At 41.9% G+C, this 19,690-nt stretch overlaps 1 protein-coding gene across 1 annotated transcript in view; it reads right to left on the bottom strand.

The window, feature by feature from the left end:
• Nucleotides 1-2,544: 2,544 nt before the first annotated feature.
• The window catches only part of col4a1 (collagen, type IV, alpha 1), a 50,828-nt gene continuing 33,682 nt past the window's right edge, over nt 2,545-19,690 (bottom strand). Inside the window, exons 24-52 of the mRNA XM_086266358.1 lie at nt 18,560-18,630; nt 18,229-18,420; nt 17,102-17,270; nt 16,932-17,024; nt 16,652-16,756; nt 16,428-16,525; nt 16,138-16,288; nt 15,914-16,027; nt 15,507-15,674; nt 14,861-14,950; nt 14,297-14,449; nt 14,080-14,178; nt 13,890-13,979; nt 13,518-13,657; nt 11,842-11,968; nt 11,650-11,730; nt 11,148-11,246; nt 8,580-8,630; nt 8,310-8,495; nt 7,867-8,000; nt 7,685-7,757; nt 7,513-7,584; nt 7,284-7,412; nt 7,077-7,175; nt 6,774-6,986; nt 6,496-6,673; nt 6,292-6,406; nt 4,843-5,015; nt 2,545-4,510 (exon numbers count right to left, since the gene is read on the bottom strand). Of these exons, the coding sequence (XP_086122484.1) occupies nt 4,429-4,510; nt 4,843-5,015; nt 6,292-6,406; nt 6,496-6,673; nt 6,774-6,986; nt 7,077-7,175; nt 7,284-7,412; nt 7,513-7,584; nt 7,685-7,757; nt 7,867-8,000; nt 8,310-8,495; nt 8,580-8,630; nt 11,148-11,246; nt 11,650-11,730; nt 11,842-11,968; nt 13,518-13,657; nt 13,890-13,979; nt 14,080-14,178; nt 14,297-14,449; nt 14,861-14,950; nt 15,507-15,674; nt 15,914-16,027; nt 16,138-16,288; nt 16,428-16,525; nt 16,652-16,756; nt 16,932-17,024; nt 17,102-17,270; nt 18,229-18,420; nt 18,560-18,630 (3,545 nt within the window). The 3' untranslated portion in view covers nt 2,545-4,428. The remainder of the gene's footprint in view (nt 4,511-4,842; nt 5,016-6,291; nt 6,407-6,495; nt 6,674-6,773; nt 6,987-7,076; nt 7,176-7,283; nt 7,413-7,512; nt 7,585-7,684; nt 7,758-7,866; nt 8,001-8,309; nt 8,496-8,579; nt 8,631-11,147; nt 11,247-11,649; nt 11,731-11,841; nt 11,969-13,517; nt 13,658-13,889; nt 13,980-14,079; nt 14,179-14,296; nt 14,450-14,860; nt 14,951-15,506; nt 15,675-15,913; nt 16,028-16,137; nt 16,289-16,427; nt 16,526-16,651; nt 16,757-16,931; nt 17,025-17,101; nt 17,271-18,228; nt 18,421-18,559; nt 18,631-19,690) is intronic.

The following is a 19,690-nucleotide window of genomic DNA, read 5'->3' as shown; positions in this document are numbered from 1 at the left end:
GGAGCAGGGTCAGATAAACGACCGCATAAAAGAGCAGTGACACTTTTCTGCTGTTATTCTTCTCTCCACACAGTCTGACACTCAAACTTGCAAGGCTTTCCAAAGTACAGCCATTTAAAGGAGTATATATATATTAGCCCTCACTCAAGAGATACCTTAATGTCTTTCACAGCAGAACAAAAGGATGGCTGCAGTGGAGGAGGACAGTGACAGCTTGATAAGAAGCTGGTAATAACCTAAGAGCTGTGCTATGGCCAGTTCTAGTTCTTGTCCAAGCTGCTTTATGCCATAACACAAAAGTAACTTAAATAATGAAATAAATAGTCAGATCACACCCTCAGGACTGGGTGTTGACTTTTTGTTGCACCACTTTTACAATGTCATTCTAATTAAGGTGGTTTTCAAACAGTTCCCAGCATAGCTCCACTCAACTTCCACCTGACTGGAGGTCTAATCAGGCAGAGCAATGAAAACAAGTTTGTGGCAGAGCTTTTAACAAAAACACAATTAAGCTGTTCAAATGTGAAGTCCTGAACTTATTTTGTGTGATTTGTGTAAGAGTCCAGCCAGTGTGAAGCCATCAATAGCATCAGCAGCCAATAGTAAAAAATAAATGATTAGAACAATTTTTTTTAAAAAACAGAGCAATCACTGGCACTTGTCCTGGTCTAGAGCTCTATTTTGAATGAAAAGCTTCAGTGATTGCAGCGACTAAAGAGACAATTGTCATGAGAAACATGATAAATAGTCCTTAATTTACTGTTAAATATATGGTAAGTTAAAAAAAACAAACGTTGCATCAACATTATTATGAGTTTTACTGAGCTTTTTTTTTTATTGTTTTCAGCAGGGGGACGGTGCAATCATCCCAACTTATCAAACTGTAGCCTGCAGCGTTATAGAGACCTATATTTAAAATCATTTTCTGAGACTCTTTGTTCCCGAAATGAAAACGGAAATGCATTCTAGTTTTTTGCAGAAAAGGCAAGCAGTGTTAACAAGATGTTTGTGTTTTTTTAGACAATCTCATTCTTGGTTTACAGTGTGTTGCAGCTGCACGAGTAGCATGTTTGAGACACCTGCATGGCTTTTGAGCCTAATCTGTATTTGGCTAAGCTTTGGTCAAAAGGCTTGTAAAGTTGCTGAACTCTGCCACTGATCCACTCCGGAGAAAGGTCATGGTGATGAATCAGGACAGGTTCCCAAACACGGCACATTTAAGTACAAGAAAACATGCATTCCTCACAAACTAACATTTCGGTGCTAACAAAGCACATTATTTAAAATGAACCTTGTTCATTGGAACCATATATTAGCAGGACACTGTCTCTATGAAAAAAAAAACATCATACAGTTTAAGCTGGAGTTTAAGCTGGCACAAAGCCCAGCTCTCTGCAGGAGATTGTAACTCTTAAGTTGAGTCTCAAGCAGTGTTAGCAAACAACAAGCAGTATTAAGAAACCTAAAGGGGTTAATTTTGAACTTTAAAGCCCCTTAGCAAGGCTGATTACCTTCCCCAACCACATGACATTGACTTTGTGTATCTTTCTATTTGTATGTGACATTCAGTCATGAATGAATAATAAATGAATAAATGAATATCGCCAACAACCAGTTGATTCAGTCTCCAAAAATTAAGAATTAACTTCAACAAAAATGATAGATCAATTCAGGCAATAATGATATGTTAACTTAAATGTAGAAGAACCAATTTTCACTATTTACTTTGCATACTGCATTAATTAAAGGTTATTAAACAACAGTTTTTTCTCAATTCCAAAACAAAATTATTCTGTTCTTTCCCGTGAATGTGTAAAATAAAGTGTTAGTTTTACTTGAAAAACCAGTGGCAAAAATTCTTAGTGGGTTATATTAAAGCCCAGTGACTTCTCCTCAATGAGGCTAAAGTGCGCACGTGTTCTTATCTTTGTAACAAATAATCATTTTTCCTCGGCCCGTTGCTCCATGTTGCGTGTGCCATTTGACCATTAGACCTTTCAGTGTGTTGTGACCATCCAGCCTGACTTCCACCTGAATGACCTTGCTGTCACCGGTCAGAGGTCAAGGCCCCGTTTGACATGTTTATGAAGACAGCCAGGGGTCATGGGCTGTGTTTGTCTGTCTGGTGACAAGAAAGGAAAGAAGGGATAGGATTCCGGTAATAAATGAAAGACGAGACGCGAGTTGAAAGGGGGGGTTATCTGGTTCTCTGCAGAATGTATTGATCGGTTTGTGTTTTTGTGGGGTGAATGGGTTTGTTGGCCACAGTCCCTGCAGAAGTGCTGAGGTAGTGGCTGCAGCACACTGTAGAAGGGTTGCTACAAACGTTGCATTTAATTTATTGGTCATAATATAGCTGGAGTAAGCTTTTGCTGCATGCTGTTGCCTAGTGACTAGTAAAAACAAAATGAGCTTTGGAGTCACACATACTGGGAGCTTTCATATAAGAAAGCAGCAACTTGCTCTGTGTATGCTGATGCTGCCCTCTAGTGACATTTCTGGAGTACTGCGTTAAAAATGTTGGAAACAGGAAACACAAAATAATAATTTTTAAACAATTCCTACAAATCATTTTATTTCAGGAATTACACAGTTTGGAAGTGAAATATTAAAAAGTATTTTCTGTTCTGGTAATCACTGTTAGGAAAGGCTTGTTTAACGCTGGAAAATAATTCTAATACTCTACAAATGTCTGAGCATTTTATCCCAAGTAGGGCTCATATTCAAACAAAAACAGGTTGCAGTCAGTGTACAGTCATTGCCTTAACTTTGCATATTTCAAAAGCTCTTAAAGGGACACAGAAATGTCCCTTTCAGAGCTGTTGAAGCTATTTCGGAGCTCCGGAGAACATTTGAGGTCCAACAGGCTTTCTAAGATTAATATTCGCAAGTTTTCTCCAGATGCTGTACATAAAGAAACAAATCTACACAACTCTATGCTAAGACCTTTTAAAGGATTTTAACCTGCATAGGCACTATATGTCCTCGACCTGATTGCGTAACCATCACATTATGACTCATCGATCCATCCGTGGTCCTTCAGTTTGTCCAATTCAGGGTCACATCTGGGCTGGAGTCTATCCCAGAGAGGCGGGGTACACCCTGGACAGGTTGCCAGTCTGTCACAGAGAAACAGATAACCGTTTGCACTCACATTCACGCCTATGGCCACTTTAGAATCACCAATTAACCGAACCCCGTGCACGTCTTTGGAGTGTGGGAGGAAGCCAGAGTACTCGGAGAGAAGTAACATCATGACCTTTAGAGAGGATTACACTTTGCACTAAATAAACAGGAATAACAAAAAAGCATTTCACAAAGGGAAACAGTCAAGTACACATCCAAAACTGCAAATACAAGTTATGTATCTATACACGTGCATCTCCTTAGGATCACAGATGATGAGGATATGTTTCACTTAAGGGGGTAAAATCTTGGAAACAACTGTTATAAACAAGGTTTGTACAGAGAAAAAACACAAGAAGGATGATTTTTTCTTGGCTATTTCTTTGTGTGCATTTGTCATGTTAACAACAGGGTTGTGCAACAATATATATGTAGACATTGCAACACGCATGCCATTTCCAAGCCACTCAAATCTTGTTTTCTCTCTCACACACACACACACACACACACACACACACACACACACACACACACACACACACACACACACACACACACACACACACAGTCACATGCCTGGTAATGCTATTTCAGTGCTGTTTTGTATGTTAATAAGGCGATGGTTTTCACGCATTAACACATTCTTTTCGGATATATGGCATCTCAGATACACTCGCGTCGAACATATTCTCAGAACTCTTATAAATAAAAATGGGATTAATAACACACAAAGTAACTCATCAATAACCTGAGGCGAGTATGTTGAACTATGTTAAGAAGGAATGTGTTGTATTTACAACAGAGTGAGTAGCATACTGTACATCTGTGTCTGCAACTTTATGGCGGTATAAATGGCAAGCATCTGTAACCAGTGGTAAGTCCTAGCTTTTACATTAGTAGGGTTTAACTAAGGTGTGAACGTATATCATATTGTGTTGCTATATCTTTGAAACACTGGTAGGGAATGGAAATAAAAACAATGAAAAGAAAAAGGCACATAAGATTCAATAGCACCTGACTGACACACACAGCCCTTTCAAAATTAACACCAGTTTACCAGTTCAGGGGGCATGTCAGTGCAGTGGTAAACTGGGTGTCACACTTAACATGTTGTGATTGTGTGTTTCTGCATGGAGCAAGCGGCCACTTGGTCTCTGTGGTTTGGTTTCAGTCTCTGGCCATGATCCTATCCTAAATGCCAGGCAGGGCAATAGCACCATCCTTTAGAAAATGGGAAATAAAGCTAAGTTGATGACGTCAGCGCACGCCTTATTGCTCTTCGGAGGCCTTTGGTATTGCTGCTTATGTCCTCTTCATGCAAACCTGACAGCGGCTTATGTGTGTTCGGAGGCTGCCGGCTTTTAGCGTTGCTGGGACGGGTTTCCTGAAAAGAGGGAGAGTGAAAAAAATATTATATACCCATGATGTAAACTTGAGGGAAATGTGATGATAACTTAACAACAGCAGGCAGATGAGCTTGTCTCACTGCCCTGTACCAACACACAAAATTACTAAAAGCTTTGTTTGAGTGTTGTCAGAAGTTTGTTACAGTGATAAGCAGATCCAAAAATACTGTTGGATGTTTTACAATAAACTGGAGCAAGGTCATGAATTTAAAGGTCAGCAAAAAAAAGCATTTCTCAAAGTTGTTGAGTAATTTGAATTTTTTTAAAAAGTCAAGAAAGTCAATGTCTGCGTGTCAGAGTTCTGCCTTACGTAAACATTTCACTGTCTTCAATGGTAGCGAGCCAGAAGCTGTAGGAGTTGGCGTAATAGTTGCAGGTTCCTCGACCGTGACACTCGATGAATGGAGCGCTACGGAATTCCTCCAGACAGGAACCGGGAGAAGCCAAAGCCTGGCCCGAACCCTCAGCACCAGCACTGGTGTGCTACACAAACATGCAATGCAAATTAATGAGGGGCCTTTTACATCTATAAGACAATAACTAACAGAGTTTTATTGGCGTTTCTTATTTACAAAAACAAGCAAAGTCTAGTATCAGCTGATCTCACTGCCATCCCACATCAGCTGATAACATGTGTTTGTCATACCTCATATAGAGCACGCTACTTAAGCATCTTTCCACAGATGCTGTTGGGTTTGAAAGCTGCTTTGCAACCCGCCTTTGCCTCAGCTCTTTTAAGTTCACACTATTTCTCACTTAAGTAATTCTGTTAACTTTCAGGGGTTTAGCATTACATGTATGTGCAGAACACAGGCATATCACTAAATATAAATTATTTCTTCTTCTTTTGGTCGCTCCATTTAGCGGTCAGCACAGTGAACAATCTGCCTCCATCTCACTCTTTCCTCTCTGCATGTCCTCATTCACTACATTCATGAATTTTCTCTGTGGTTTCCTCTTTTCCTGTCTGGCAGCTCCATCTTTAACATTCTTTGTCCAAAAACTGCCCTATTCCTCCTCTGCACAAGCCTCAGCCTTACCTCTCTTTGTCCCCAAGCTGCTCACCCTGAACTGTCGCCCTGATATATGTCTCAGTGGGTTCTCAGTCATCCAGGTCATGGTACTGTAGTCTTAGGAGCTTGACGAGAGGTTTTAGGACCGAAGAAGCCTCTTGGATGAGAGTCGCCTTCTTCTCAAACTCTGATAACAGAATTTCTAATCATCCTGGTCACTCCCAATTAACATCTTAGCATCCTAAGCTAGCAACCCCCCCTCTTTGTCAGTGCCACCATCTGCAAACATTCCCTTTCACTCTTGCTGCTATCCTTCTGTCACAAATCACCCCATGACACTCATCTCCACCTGATTCACCCTGCCAAATATAAATTACTACAAATGGAAAAACAATCCACTTTTGATTGAAGGAGTACTGACTGCAATGAATAATACTGCAGTTTATAATGGAGTGTACTGAGCCAACACCCAGGGAACGCAGCTTGATCTCATTCTCTGTAGTCAGCAAATATAGACAGCACAGAAAACAGAAGTGCTTCCCTTGGGTGACTGTGATCTGCTTCACAGCCACTAACTGATTCAACACTTGTGCACATATCAGCCCTCTTTGTCACAGTGCAGCAATTACAACCTTGCACTACTCATAATTACATTTCTGAAATGCTCATGGTGAGTCGTTATTATATAGCCATGACTTATTCATCCATGGTGGACAAATATATTTGAGAGACCAGAGCTGTCTTACCATAACAAAGGAGTAGCCGATCCACAGAGAGTCCCAGCCTTCGGGGCACGGTGGGATCATAATGGTCTGACTGTGAACTGCTATCACCATGGCTGGAGCTTCACATACAGCGCACCTGTGCACAAATTCATATGAGAACAGCACGAGTCAAATCAAGCATCAAACACATGTGAAACAGCAGAGTGTAAAGAAATCGTGACTTACCTACTGATGAAGGGTTTAATGCTTTCACCAGTGATGGGTGCCATGCTCATGGGCATGGGCTCAGGTGAGGTGAGCCAGTAGGAGTAATCATTACGGGAGGCAAAGTTACACACATTGTTGATATTACAGAAGAGGAAGGGCATGGGGCTGAACTTTTTTAGACAGCTGCCTGCCGTACCTAAAATGCAAAGCCAAAAGAATATCAAATGAACCCACAGATATTTTCCGTTATGTCCCTGCTTTATATTGAGGCCTTCCTTCTATTCATATCGTCTCACCTAAGTCTTGCCCATGAGAGCGCTCATTGCCCTGGAAGTAGAGCAAGGAGTAGCCATCATATATGAGAGAGGTTCCCTCGGGACACAGTGGGATGTCCACCGATTGGCTGTGACGTGTTACAAGGAAACCGTGATCCATGGACGAGGGGCCGGGTGGACCGGCTGGGCCTGGAACACCATTAGGTCCAGGCGGGCCAGGGTGTCCTCTAGGTCCTAAAGATATGAAGAAATCAGTAGAACCAAAAAAATGCCAGCACAGCAAAGAGCACCAACACCGTGCATTAATCACGTGGAGTGTCTCACCTTGTGGCCCTGGAAAGCCAGGCTCTCCTTTGACCCCGTTCTGACCATTATATCCAGGGAGACCTTCTTCGCCTTTTGACCCTGGAAAACCTGTCACACCTGAGAAAAATGAATGAAAATGGTAGCGTTATTGAAAAGGGTGTGGGTGAAAGGCGAGCAGGAGTGAGCTGTTGTGTGACAGCGGTCTAAATGGGGTATAACCATCACCTCTATCTCCTTTCTGCCCTGGAAGCCCAGATGGCCCCTGAGGTCCCGGTAAACCTTGAATTCCTGGGAAGCCAATGTCTCCTTTTATGAACATTTGAGGGCCGGGAGGACCAGGAGGGCCTTCGTTACCTAAAATAAGACATAAATATTTAATTTAAAGACGTTTAATACATTAACATTTAATAACATCAATATTACCACAGCTAAGTTTGTTTCATTCTTGTGTTACCTTTTTCGCCTGGGAATCCTCTGTCTCCAGCTTCACCTCTATATCCAAAGTCTCCAGCAACACCCTTTTGTCCTGGGGTTGGTAAAAGTTTGTTTTACCATAATTATTTTTTTCCATAATTGCTTGAACAGATGCAGATGACACACAAATATATCACTCTGAATACACTCACCTGGGAAGCCAGTTACACCCTGTAATCCTATCTCTCCCTTCGGTCCATCAAGACCTGGAAGCCCAGGTGCTCCCTGTAATCAAAAACATAAATATTGTAATGGCTCTCTCTCCTCTGAAGGAACACTATCTAATGTTTACAGCAAGAGGAAAGCTCAAATTGAAAACAGCCTTATGACATACCGGCAGTCCAGGTAATCCAGAATCCCCCTTTATTCCCGACTCTCCCTGGAAACCCTGGAGACCTTGATCTCCTTTCTCTCCCTTCTGTCCATCTCTGCCTGGAAAGCCAGCAGGTCCTGGTTGTCCTTTGATTCCTGTTTGATAAAGACAAAGAAAGTTGTTTTTTTTAATCTATCAACTACTGTATCTGGAATAAATAACCATGTTTATGCACTTTTTATGCCCTGACTTCCCCGGAGTTTCCCCTGATGCATCCATCAGAGTGGAAGTGTGTGAGCATTATATAAAACTGCTTAGGTATAGAAAATGTGTGTACGACTAGGTGAATGAGATTTGTAGCTGAAAGTGCTTCGACTGCTTAAACAGAGTATAAAGTATAAGTAGTCCTTTTTACCATCACCATGAAGCAAAAAATTATCTGCATCTTTACTTTCTCACAGTACCTGCTTCTCCAGGTTGTCCTGTTTCTCCCCTATCTCCTTTAGGTCCTTCTAGAGAGAAACCCGAGGGACCCTGTTCTCCTGGCTGTCCTTGAGGTCCCTGTGGGCCGGAAAATCCCTTATCACCTTTCACACCAGGGACACCTGGAATACCTGGGTTGCCAGGAAAGCCAGGACTGCCTTTGTCTCCTGCAGTGAGGGGAAAAAACATATGAAACTTTGCTGTCCTATGAATTGAATCAATATAAACATCAGTGTTGTAGAGGCCCACACCTTTGCTGCCAAGCTCGCCAGGCGGCCCAGGAAAACCTATTCCAGCCATACCTGCAGAAAGGGGTAGATACAGGATATATTTTAATACATTAAAGTTACTGCTGCAAACAACATTTGTTTTAGCAAAATTTACTTCCAAACAGAAATAATCTCACCACAGTTCACTGCCCACTGCATCCTCTAATTGTGTTTGCTTGTTAAAGCATGTGCTCTTAAAATAAATTACTTAAATCGTTTGAGGAAGAGAGCTTTTCTCTCTCTCTCTCTCTCTCTCTACATATATATATATATATATATATATATATATATATATATATATATATATATATATATATATTCGGACTGGAGAAGTGTAGTCGGATGGTAACAAAGAGGGGGAAGGTAGTCAGAACTGAGGGGATTGAACTACCAGAAGGCAACATTGCAGACATAGAGGACAGTTACAAGTACCTGGGGATCCCGCAGGTGAATGGGAACCATGAAGAGGCCGCTAGAAAAGCTGCAACCACCAAGTACCTGCAGAGGGTCAGGCAAGTCCTGAGGAGTCAGCTGAATGGTAAGAACAAGATCCAGGCCACCAACACGTATGCCCTGCCCGTGATCAGGTACCCTGCTGGGGTAATAGGCTGGCCAAAGGAGGAGATAGAAGCCACTGACATAAAGACAAGAAAGCTCCTTACCATGCATGGAGGGTTTCACCCCAAGTCCAGCACCCTGAGGCTGTACGCTAAGCGGAAGGAAGGGGGCCGGGGACTGGTGAGTGTCAGCACCACAGTCCAGGATGAGACAACGAACATCCAAGAATACATTGGGAAGATGGCCCCAACTGACCGAGTGCTCAGTGAATACCTCAGGCAGCAGAAACCCAAGAAAGAGGAGGGAGACGAGGAACCATCATGGAAGGACAGGCCCCTGCACGGTATGTACCACCGGCAGATAGAGGAGGTGGCTGATATCCAGAAATCCTACCAGTGGCTGGACAAAGCTGGACTGAAAGACAGCACAGAGGCACTAATCATGGCAGCACAAGAACAAGCTCTGAGTACAAGATCCATAGAGGCTGGGGTCTATCACACCAGGCAAGACCCCAGGTGCAGGCTGTGTAAAGATGCCCCAGAGACAATCCAGCACATAACAGCAGGGTGCAAGATGCTAGCAGGCAAGGCATACATGGAACGCCATAACCAAGTGGCCGGCATAGTGTACAGGAACATCTGTGCCGAGTATAACCTGGAAGTCCCGAGGTCAAAATGGGAGATGCCCCCAAGGGTGGTGGAGAATGACCGAGCTAAGATCCTGTGGGACTTCCAGATACAGACGGACAAAATGGTGGTGGCTAACCAACCGGACATAGTGGTGGTAGACAAACAGAAGAAGACGGCCGTAGTGATCGATGTAGCGGTTCCGAATGACAGCAATATCAGGAAGAAGGAACACGAGAAGCTGGAGAAATACCAAGGGCTCAGAGAAGAGCTCGAGAGGATGTGGAGGGTGAAGGTAACGGTGGTCCCCGTGGTAATCGGAGCACTAGGTGCGGTGACTCCCAAGCTAGGCGAGTGGCTCCAGCAGATCCCGGGAACAACATCGGAGATCTCTGTCCAGAAGAGCGCAGTCCTGGGAACAGCTAAGATACTGCGCAGGACCCTCAAGCTCCCAGGCCTCTGGTAGAGGACCCGAGCTTGAAGGATAAACCGCCCGCAGGGGCGTGCTGGGTGTTTTATATATATATATATATATATATATATATTCTCATTCTTTGTATACTTCCTGATGTGTTAGTTTTTTATGAATGACATATAGTACAAGATGGCTACACAATTTCAGGTTCAGAGGTTAAAGCTTAGCTTCACACAAGTTCAAAGAAAATGATTAAGATGCAACCTAAAGAACTGAAAAATGAAGGTTTCATGTAAGAGCCAAAAAAGCCCAGCATGTAAAAAAAATCTCAAAATTTAAACAAAGCATTAAAAACATTTGTACAAAAAAAAGGTTTTTTTTATAGTTTCATATAAAATCTGAGGAGAGTGAATTTTGAGACTGATAGGTGACCTGACAGGGAGCTGGGGTTGATTATGTCTGCAAGGCCTGATCTATAACTTTCCATCATTAAACTGGACTTCACTGAGTGTGTGCCGTTGGTGCCTTTTGGAGCATTTTTATTGGATTATCTAATTTTATGACTTGTTGTGTGGCACAGACCATCCATCACATTTCTGCCTCAGATTTTTTTCAGTGAGATTCCTTTACCTTGAATTAGCCTATGTGTCTTGCTAACGTTGTCTAAGCAACCTTTCATCCAAATAAGGCAAGTTTGGTTCCTAACACGGCCATGGCCCCAGTGCTAATACTGATCCTTCAATATATGTAGTCCAAAGGATACGTCTATTTTTACAACAGCTGTGATTTTTGTTTGTTTGTTTGTTTGTTTTTTGAGTTTTTTTTGTTTAGGGTTTTTTTTTTTTGCTTTTGATGTTGAAAAAAATGATTGAAGGCTCTTTTCCTACAGTGGAGTAAAAAACTCTCTCACTGGATGGTTGGCAGTCTTCTTGTAACTTCTTACAGACTAACCTGGCTGTCCTCTCTCTCCTGTGGACCCTGGGATTCCATCAAGTCCAGAATCTCCTTTATCTCCCTTTTGACCAGAAGACCCCTGCCGGCCAACTTCGCCTGGAAAACAACAAGTATACATACTACAGTGTCAAACTGGAAGAGTCACAGTTTTCACCTGCTGATTTCCAAAAACACTAATTTGCCTGGGACACGTACATCATTTAGCTGTCAGTGCTCATTACAGAAAAAACAAAAAAGCTTATATTTAAACTCAGAATTTAGCCAAAGTGGTTTCTTAACATAATTGATGTGAAAAACGGTCAAGCAAGGTTACCACCCTTTGAGAGTTTTGAGAAGTGGCACACTCACCTTACTGATCCAAAAATCACAACTCAGTGATTACTCTTTTTTTTTTTTTTTTACCTCAAATGTGTCCCACAAGATTGCCTCAAACCATGAATAAATTTGTGTAATGTAAATATGTGGATACAGTTGCCTGATAAACAAGCCTCTTACTTACCAGGCCGGCCATCTTGACCAGGCTCTCCTACAAACCCAGGAAGTCCAGGGGTACCCTTGTCCCCTGGTCTACCTGACTGACCTGTACAACACACAGATCACAATACACCTTAAAACACAACATGTATGACTACTGTACCTTGATTTGACCAGGTAAGCAAAACTAAATTGACAACCCAGACTGAAATCCGACCTTGATACCCAGGACTGCCTTGTTCTCCTTTGGGTCCTGGCAGTCCTGGCTTGCCAGGCATGCCCTCTTGGCCTTTCTGACCCTTATCTCCAGCTTGTCCTGGGGATCCTGGCCCGCCAGTCTGACCCTGTACAAATAAAGCAGGAATTCTAATTAAAGAAATGGAAGGGCTCATTAATATAAAGGAACTACTCTGACTATTTTTGAAAATTTAACGGCAGCTACTGCGATGTTTGCCTTTCCACCTCTGCTGAGTGTCAGTTAACAGCCTTGTAATGACGACCTGTTAATAACATCAGACCTGCACTGGACATGAGAAGCAGAGTGTGTTGATCATTTCATCTTCACACTTTTGACAAATACAGTTTGTATTTAATTATTTGATTTCCTTAAATTTTAAGTTTGTTCACTTCCAAAGAAATAAACAGTGTTTCATTTCTCTAACAGCTTTTATGGAGAGAGACAGAATATCAATCAAAGATCCTGAAAAACACATAAAAGTTTTCAATTGATTTGTATGTCATTGAATGAAGTATCCGATACATTAAAAACCACCCGTAATTCTGGCTCCCACAGATTGGCTGTACCCATGTGTCACACAAATTACAATCAATCAGTCAATCATTTACAGATACTCCTGCTCTCAGATCGTTATGTGTATAAACCACAACCACAGAATCAGTTTGTCCCATTCCAGCCTCTCCACCACCATGTGCAAGACCAGAGAGGTGAGCTTTGGACTTGTCCCTGGCAAGGGATACCAAGAACAAGATTTGTAAACCTGACTGGTGAGAAGGTGACAACTACTGATGTGACTATTCTGAAATGGAAAAAATAGGAAATGACCAACAGCTCCATGCAAGATCTTGCCTTATGGCATGAAGATGATCAAGAGAAAGGCTGTGGATCAGCCCAAACGTTATGGGAAGAGTTTGTTAATGATCTTAAGGCAGTTGGGACCACAGTCCCCAAGAAAATCATTGGTATACCATGCCGTAATGGGTTAAATCTTGCACATAAAAAGGCACATGTACAAGACCCGTCTCAAGTTTGCCACTGAACATCTTAGTGACTCAGAGAGGGCCTGGGAGAAAGCGCCGTGGTTAGATGTAAGCTTGCCCCACTGTGTTTGGAGGAAGAGAAATCTGAACATGAACCAAAGAACACCATCCCCACAGTCGAGCATGGAGTTAGAAACATTATGCCTTGGGCAGGGCCGTGTATCATAAAAACCTTGGCCAAGAACCTCCTTCCCTCAGCCAGAACACTGAAGATGCCAGCAAGGAAACAAAGGAGTGGCTAAAGAAGAAGCTGTTGATATTCTGCTTCTCTCAGTTAAAATGAAACTACCATAAACAATTAGGATCTGTTCATATTTTTGTAAGTCAGCACATTTTAAATTCAATCAGCCAAGGTGGAATAATGTTGTAGTACTGAAATTATAAGAATATTATAGGATTAGAATCCCTCACTATGAATCACAGTGGTATTTGTTAAACTGGAAATGATTTTTATTATTGAATGACACTTGCTACCAAAGCCCATCATAGATCTTGTCTACTTATATAATAATTATTAATATGTATTGTACTGTGGAGTTGATGCTGACTCAAATTTCTGCCTGTATCTGTAGAATCAGTGTTGTAACAATCAAAGGTTTTTTAATAGTGGAATACCTTTTGTCCTGGAAATCCTGGGACGCCAATACCCGGCTCACCAGGTAATCCTGTGTCTCCCTTGTCTCCATCCGTGCCTCTGAATCCAGGATGTCCAGGTGTACCTAAATCTCCTTTGACACCCTTTGGACCACTTGGACCTGCAAAAGCAGACAATGTGTCCATTAACAATCAATTAATTTAATGTGCATAGCTGTTGCTCGTCACAGTGAAATGTAAGCTAAGATTTTCCCCTGCCTGAAACGGTCTTAATACAGGTGCTCGCACTTGTGTTTTTATAGAACTTAAATTGTACTGACTGTAACACATTTATTACAGGCTTGTACCCATACATTCATTCTCACAATTTGTGTATTATCCGTGTGCCTCTACCTGGTACTCCCATCTCCCCTGCACCACCCTTCGGTCCAGGTGGTCCCATACCACCAGGCTCTCCAGGTTCGCCAGAGTCTCCTTTGTCACCTGAAAAATATCAATAACATTACAATTACACTTGCTTAAAAATTAGCACATATAAAAATAATGCAATAGCACAAATTGAAGTTCTGGTCAGATAACTCACCAGGTTTTCCAGGTAATCCAGGCTCTCCATCTTTCCCTGGCATTCCAGGATCTCCTGGCAATCCAGGTATGCCCCTCACTCCACTGGTCCCTGGGCTACCTAAAAGTAAAAAAAGTATTCCTTAAACTATAGGCAAATATACAGATTCAAAAATGGGTTTGTTTGTAAATAAATAAATGTGAACAAATTCTAAAAAGACGCATATGTTGTTTTATACCTATGTCTCCTTTGTCTCCCTTCACTCCCTTCATGTGCTCCATGTCAACATCACTCATGTTCCCAGGAGGTCCCTGAACACCCGGCTCTCCTCTGTCACCTTTTAGTCCAGGCTCTCCAATATCACCTCTTGGTCCAGTAAGACCAGGATCACCTGAGAGGAATGGAAGGAAAAAGACATTTTTATTGTGGTGACTGTTGTTGTGGTTTGGCACTATATATACAAAACACTCAATTTAATTGAACTGCTACTGATGAATAAACCACAAATAGCCTAAATCAGGGGTAGGGAACGTTAGTCCTCGAGAGCCGGTGTCCTGCAGGTTTTAGATCTCACCCTGGGTCATCACACCTGAATCAAATGATTAGTTTATTACCAGCTTCTGGAGAACTTCAAGACATGTTGAGGAGGTAATTTAGCCATTTAAATCAGCTGTGCTGGATCAAGGACACATCTAAAACTGGCAGGACACTGGCTCTCGAGGCCTGAAGTTCCCTACCCCTGGCCTAAATTGTGAGACATGGAATAGAAAAAACATGAGTTTTTATATTTGGCATTCCTCACCTCTCGGACCAGTAGATCCAGGTGTACCGGGAGGCCCAGGATATCCCGGTATTCCAGGTGTTCCCATTAATCCCATTTCACCTTTAACACCTAAAAGATTAAATGGGTGAAAATGCTTTAAATAAGCTTGTGTCACGTCAGGAAAACACACTACATCGTAATCAAATTTTAAAATGACATAAATGCAATGTGATGCATTGGATATAGCTTCAACTTTTCCATCAGAAACCCTTTTCTCATTAGTTTCTCATTCGTTTATTAATTCCAAGCTCTGTGGTTATTTTCTTTAGTTAGTGGGGAAACTGGCAGTAAAGCTCAACATTTCTGTGGATATATTTCATACTAAAAACATTGTTATCCTTATATCCTTACTTTGAAGATTTTTAATTTGAAACATGCACAGAAGGTGTTAAAAGTTACTGACAACAGCTTGACACGTAAGCAGTTACACCTTGAAACAACCTCAGTGTATCTAGTTCATTGTGGGAGCAGTAAAGATGGTAAACTGTAAATTATGTTCATTAAAAAATATATTTTTTACTTTTTCACAAACTGACCCTTTAAATAAAAAATATAATGAGCAAAAAAAAAAATACTGTCATACAAATCCCGCCACACAAATGTCCAAAAGGATTGTTTGTCTTACCTTGGTTTCCAATGAGTCCATCCCTGCCTGGTAAACCTGCAGGCCCTGGCAGTCCTTTAGTACCTGGTACTCCTGGAAACCCAAGGTTCCCTTTCTCTCCCTGAGGCCCTGGCATGTCTAGACCAGGAGGACCTGGGTAGCCCTTCTCCCCCTTTACACCTTCCCCACCTGGACAGGACACACACATAAACACATTTGATTTCTACAGCACTAATCACATTAATTTGCTTTGCTTCTGTTCTGAGTTTCAGCTTTCTATTATGGTGTCAAAGTAGCATGCACAGGACTTGAAACTGCATATACAGCCATGATTGTTTTATTATCTTGCCCTATGGATTTCTTTGTGAGATGGTACAGATTATCTTGCAAGAAAAATAATATTTTTTTTCTGCTGAGTTGTAGCTCACCATGAGGACCAGGCTCTCCAGGAGGTCCCTGTAGTCCAGGAGGTCCAGGCAATCCTTTTCCTGGAGGACCGGATTTGCCAACCAGTCCTGGAAGTCCAGGAGGTCCCACATCACCTATTTTTAAAAAGAAAAAAATAATGGTCTTGGTACCGAAGATGGAACTTTTCAGCATCAATTAATTGCAAAAATAGCTTCAGAGCAAATTTGTAATAATCCTGCCATACCTTTGAGACCCTGAGGTCCAGGTGGGCCTGCATGTCCTTCTCGTCCAGGAACACCAGGGTATCCAATGCTGCCCTTCTCTCCCTGGAAGCCAGGAATTCCTTGGTGGCCTTGTGAACCTTTGGGACCTGGAAGTCCCCGTCCAGGTTCACCCTGTAAGTTATCCAAATAAGCACTGACACTGATTCACCTGGGAGTTAAATCTCTAAAGTTAGTCGCTCTATATCCAGTGATACTTTGCTTTTGCTTTCTACAAGTATAATTAGATTTATAAATAGTGACAAATCCAAACCTTTGGTCCACGTGGACCAGGAGATCCTGTTGTGCCATCCTTTCCTGATCTTCCTGGTTCTCCTGGTAATCCGGGGGCTCCTGGAATTCCACTGCTTCCTACAAACATGAAAAAAAATGTTTCTCTAAGTTCTGTATCGCTTACCTCATGTACAAACCCTGTATACATTTTGCTCCATGATACTTAGAAAGGAGGGTTGTAGTCAATATTATGAAATAACTCACCTTTAGGGCCAGTTGGGCCTGGAAATCCAATCCCAGGAGGTCCTTGTTCACCCTTTTCTCCTGGAAAACCGGGCAACCCTTCGTCTCCTGGAAGGCCTTTGTCACCTGCAGCCAACAACAAATTGTATAGTAAACGAAACAAACTATTTTTACATATACATGAATTTTTTGGATCATATTTTGCCCTTCCATGGTATTAATTAACACAAAATTAAAAACAAATACAGAAAACATGTTTTTAATTGGAGTTAAATGAAATCATGTTTACTATGTTGCTCACCTATAGGTCCCTCTCTGCCTGGTTCTCCTCGTGGTCCGGGTACGCCCTGAGGACCAGGAGTGCTCACACCTTTCCCTGGCTCACCTTTCGTACCTGGTGGACACAAGGTATGTTATCAATCAGTGTGCAAGTGCAGTATCACAAACCTGGGTTTCAGAGTTCATGCTTACCAGGTCGTCCAGGTTGTCCAGGAACTCCTGGATTCCCCTGACTGCCCTTATCTCCAGTCTGTCCTGGTCGGCCAAAGCCTGGCAGACCAGGCGGACCCCTCTCTCCTAGAGGGCCAATAGGACCGGGATCACCATCTGGTCCACGTTCACCCTTGATGCCCTCTCTGGCCTGAGGAGAAGATTGGTGAAAATGTATGTCACTTTTCTTTTAGAAAAGCCAACCACAAGTTAAAACGAATAAACACTTCACTGAGAATGCAGCAATCACAGAGTGACCTGCTCTCACATTTTGAATTTGACAGCAGCGAAGAATCTCAAAAAATTAGGAAGGGGGTGAAAAAGGCAGGAAAAGCAAGTGGTACAAAAAAGATGTACCATGATTTTGCAACTAATCAATTTGAATGACAACCGGTCAGCAACATGACCGGGTATAAAAAGGACACGTTAGAGAGAGAGAGTCATGGACATTGTGTCCTCTGGCGTGTTATCTGATCGAGACTTTATCTTGATCGGTTTTGAGTTGCATTGGTGCCTATAAAATTGGGAAACTAAACATCTGGAAAGGGCACCATCAGTGCTAAAAGGTTGTAGAGCAACACAAGCCCTTGCATATTTCAGCAAGAAAATGCTAAACCACATCTATTACAGCATCATGGCTTCTTAGTAGAAGAGTCCAGGTGCTGAACTCATCTCCCTGCAGACCAGACCTTTCATCAGTTTAAAACATCTGGAGTACAATGTCACGAAAAGTACAACAAAAATGACCCAGAACTCTTGAGCAGCTGCAATCCCATATGACACAATAATGGAACAAAAGTCCCAAAAGTGCATCAGCTGGTCTCCTCACAGATGATGCGACACAGAGGTAAATGTGAACCTGCCCCACCATCTTTGAGACGTGTTGCTTCCATCAAACTAAAACTAAAAATGAGGTCAAATTTTTCTTAAAATTGTATCCCCTTTATGAGATTTGCATTGCATTCTATTTTTCCTTATATTTTAAATAGCATCTTAGCTTTTTCAGAATTAGGTTTCTATTCCAAGCCCTGTCGTCACATAGTTATAGTGAATAACGCCAGAGACGATAGTAAAAGGTTGCACAGCAATTTTACACTGATGTCACTTACAGGTTCTCCTTTCAGGCCAGGAAATCCTGTGGGACCATCTCTTCCTGGTATTCCATCCAGCCCGGGCCGTCCAGGTAATCCATTACGACCAGGCAGACCCTTGTCCCCCTTCAGACCAGGAGCAACAAAAATGTCCCCTGGTTCACCAACAGCACCAGGAGCCCCTCTTAATCCAGGATTTCCTTGAGCACCCTGCAGACAGGTAAAAAAAGAAAAAAGGGAAAAAAAGTACACTGCTGTTCATGATCTATTTTTTTCTCAGTGAAACTGTGAAAGAAAAATCAGCCTAAGCTGATTCTGTCATTGGTGTCTCAAATAATATTCTGCTCACAGGTTGTCCAGGTTGTCCAGGTTGTCCAGGAATACCCTTTTGTCCTTTACCGCCTACTACACCAGGAGGTCCTGAAGTGAAAATGGACATTGTGCATCTTTAATTTATTAAATACTCATTTGAATGGGTAAAACACAGAAAAAAGGAATAGTGAAACCAATGACTGCCACAACTGTGAAAAGTTGAGGAAAAAAACAAAATAAATGAGAAAACAAAATAAATGTTCAAAAATATAGTTAGGGCCAGATGTTTCTTGACAATACTGCAGCTGCATAAAGCTTTACTGCAGCTGATTTCAGTTACTGGTTGCTTTGTACTGTTTGCAGCATTTAGCATTTTATCACTAACATTAGCATTTGTATCTAAGCAGAGGATATAGCCTTCAGAAGGCATCCAGCTACTTCTATCAGCAGTCACATCATCAGTAAATGTTAGTGACCCGGTTCAGCTGGCAGTCCTAACGTTGCCTCCACTGTGCTTCATGAGCCATTTGTCTCTTTCTCCGTACTGTCGTTGTAAACACTCTTTGTTTACATTTATGAAAGCGTTTTCTTAATTACAGGCTTTGACAGTGATACTCTTGCTTTCGTCAGAGTGCTCATGTCTTGGTCAGATCTAATGTGATCATCAGAGTGGGCAAACATTTCAGCTCATAGTACATATATTTCATTTTAATATTTCAACCTCAACATTGGTGATTCCCATTTATTTGACCTGCATGAAACAATACTGTAACAACACCTCTAACAAAGCATCTAAGGAAAATGAGCATGCGTGTTGGTGCTGTTGAATTTGCTTTTCCCAACTCTTTATTCATTCTTCTTCACGTTTCTCCTTAACCTCAAGTCCAAGGAAAAGGAAAAGACAAAAGAGATCTTTTTTTAGACTATTTGCCTGCAGCTTTTGTCTTTCCTGTGCTTATTAGTTTCACCTGAATTTCTTGAGTCTTTGTTTGTTGTTGTTTTTTTATCTGCTTTTTGTTTTTTTGTTTTGTTTTTTTACTTACTTTACTGTTTCTCTGTGCCCCCTCTGTTCTTTGTAAGTCTGTGTTTCTTGGTCTGTGTCTTTGCATGTTTCGAGTTTCTTGTGTTTTCTGTCACTCTGTATTGTGAATTATGTTCTCATGGTTGG

Source organism: Aulonocara sp. 'chitande type north' Nkhata Bay, linkage group LG16, assembly GCF_057382095.1.
Source record: "Aulonocara sp. 'chitande type north' Nkhata Bay isolate Kocher_YH1m ecotype deep benthic linkage group LG16, A_spYH_male_GT1.1, whole genome shotgun sequence".
Classification (NCBI taxonomy): domain Eukaryota; kingdom Metazoa; phylum Chordata; class Actinopteri; order Cichliformes; family Cichlidae; genus Aulonocara; species Aulonocara sp. 'chitande type north' Nkhata Bay.
Note: the sequence above shows the minus strand (reverse complement) of the source record. Positions and strands in the feature narration are given on the sequence as shown.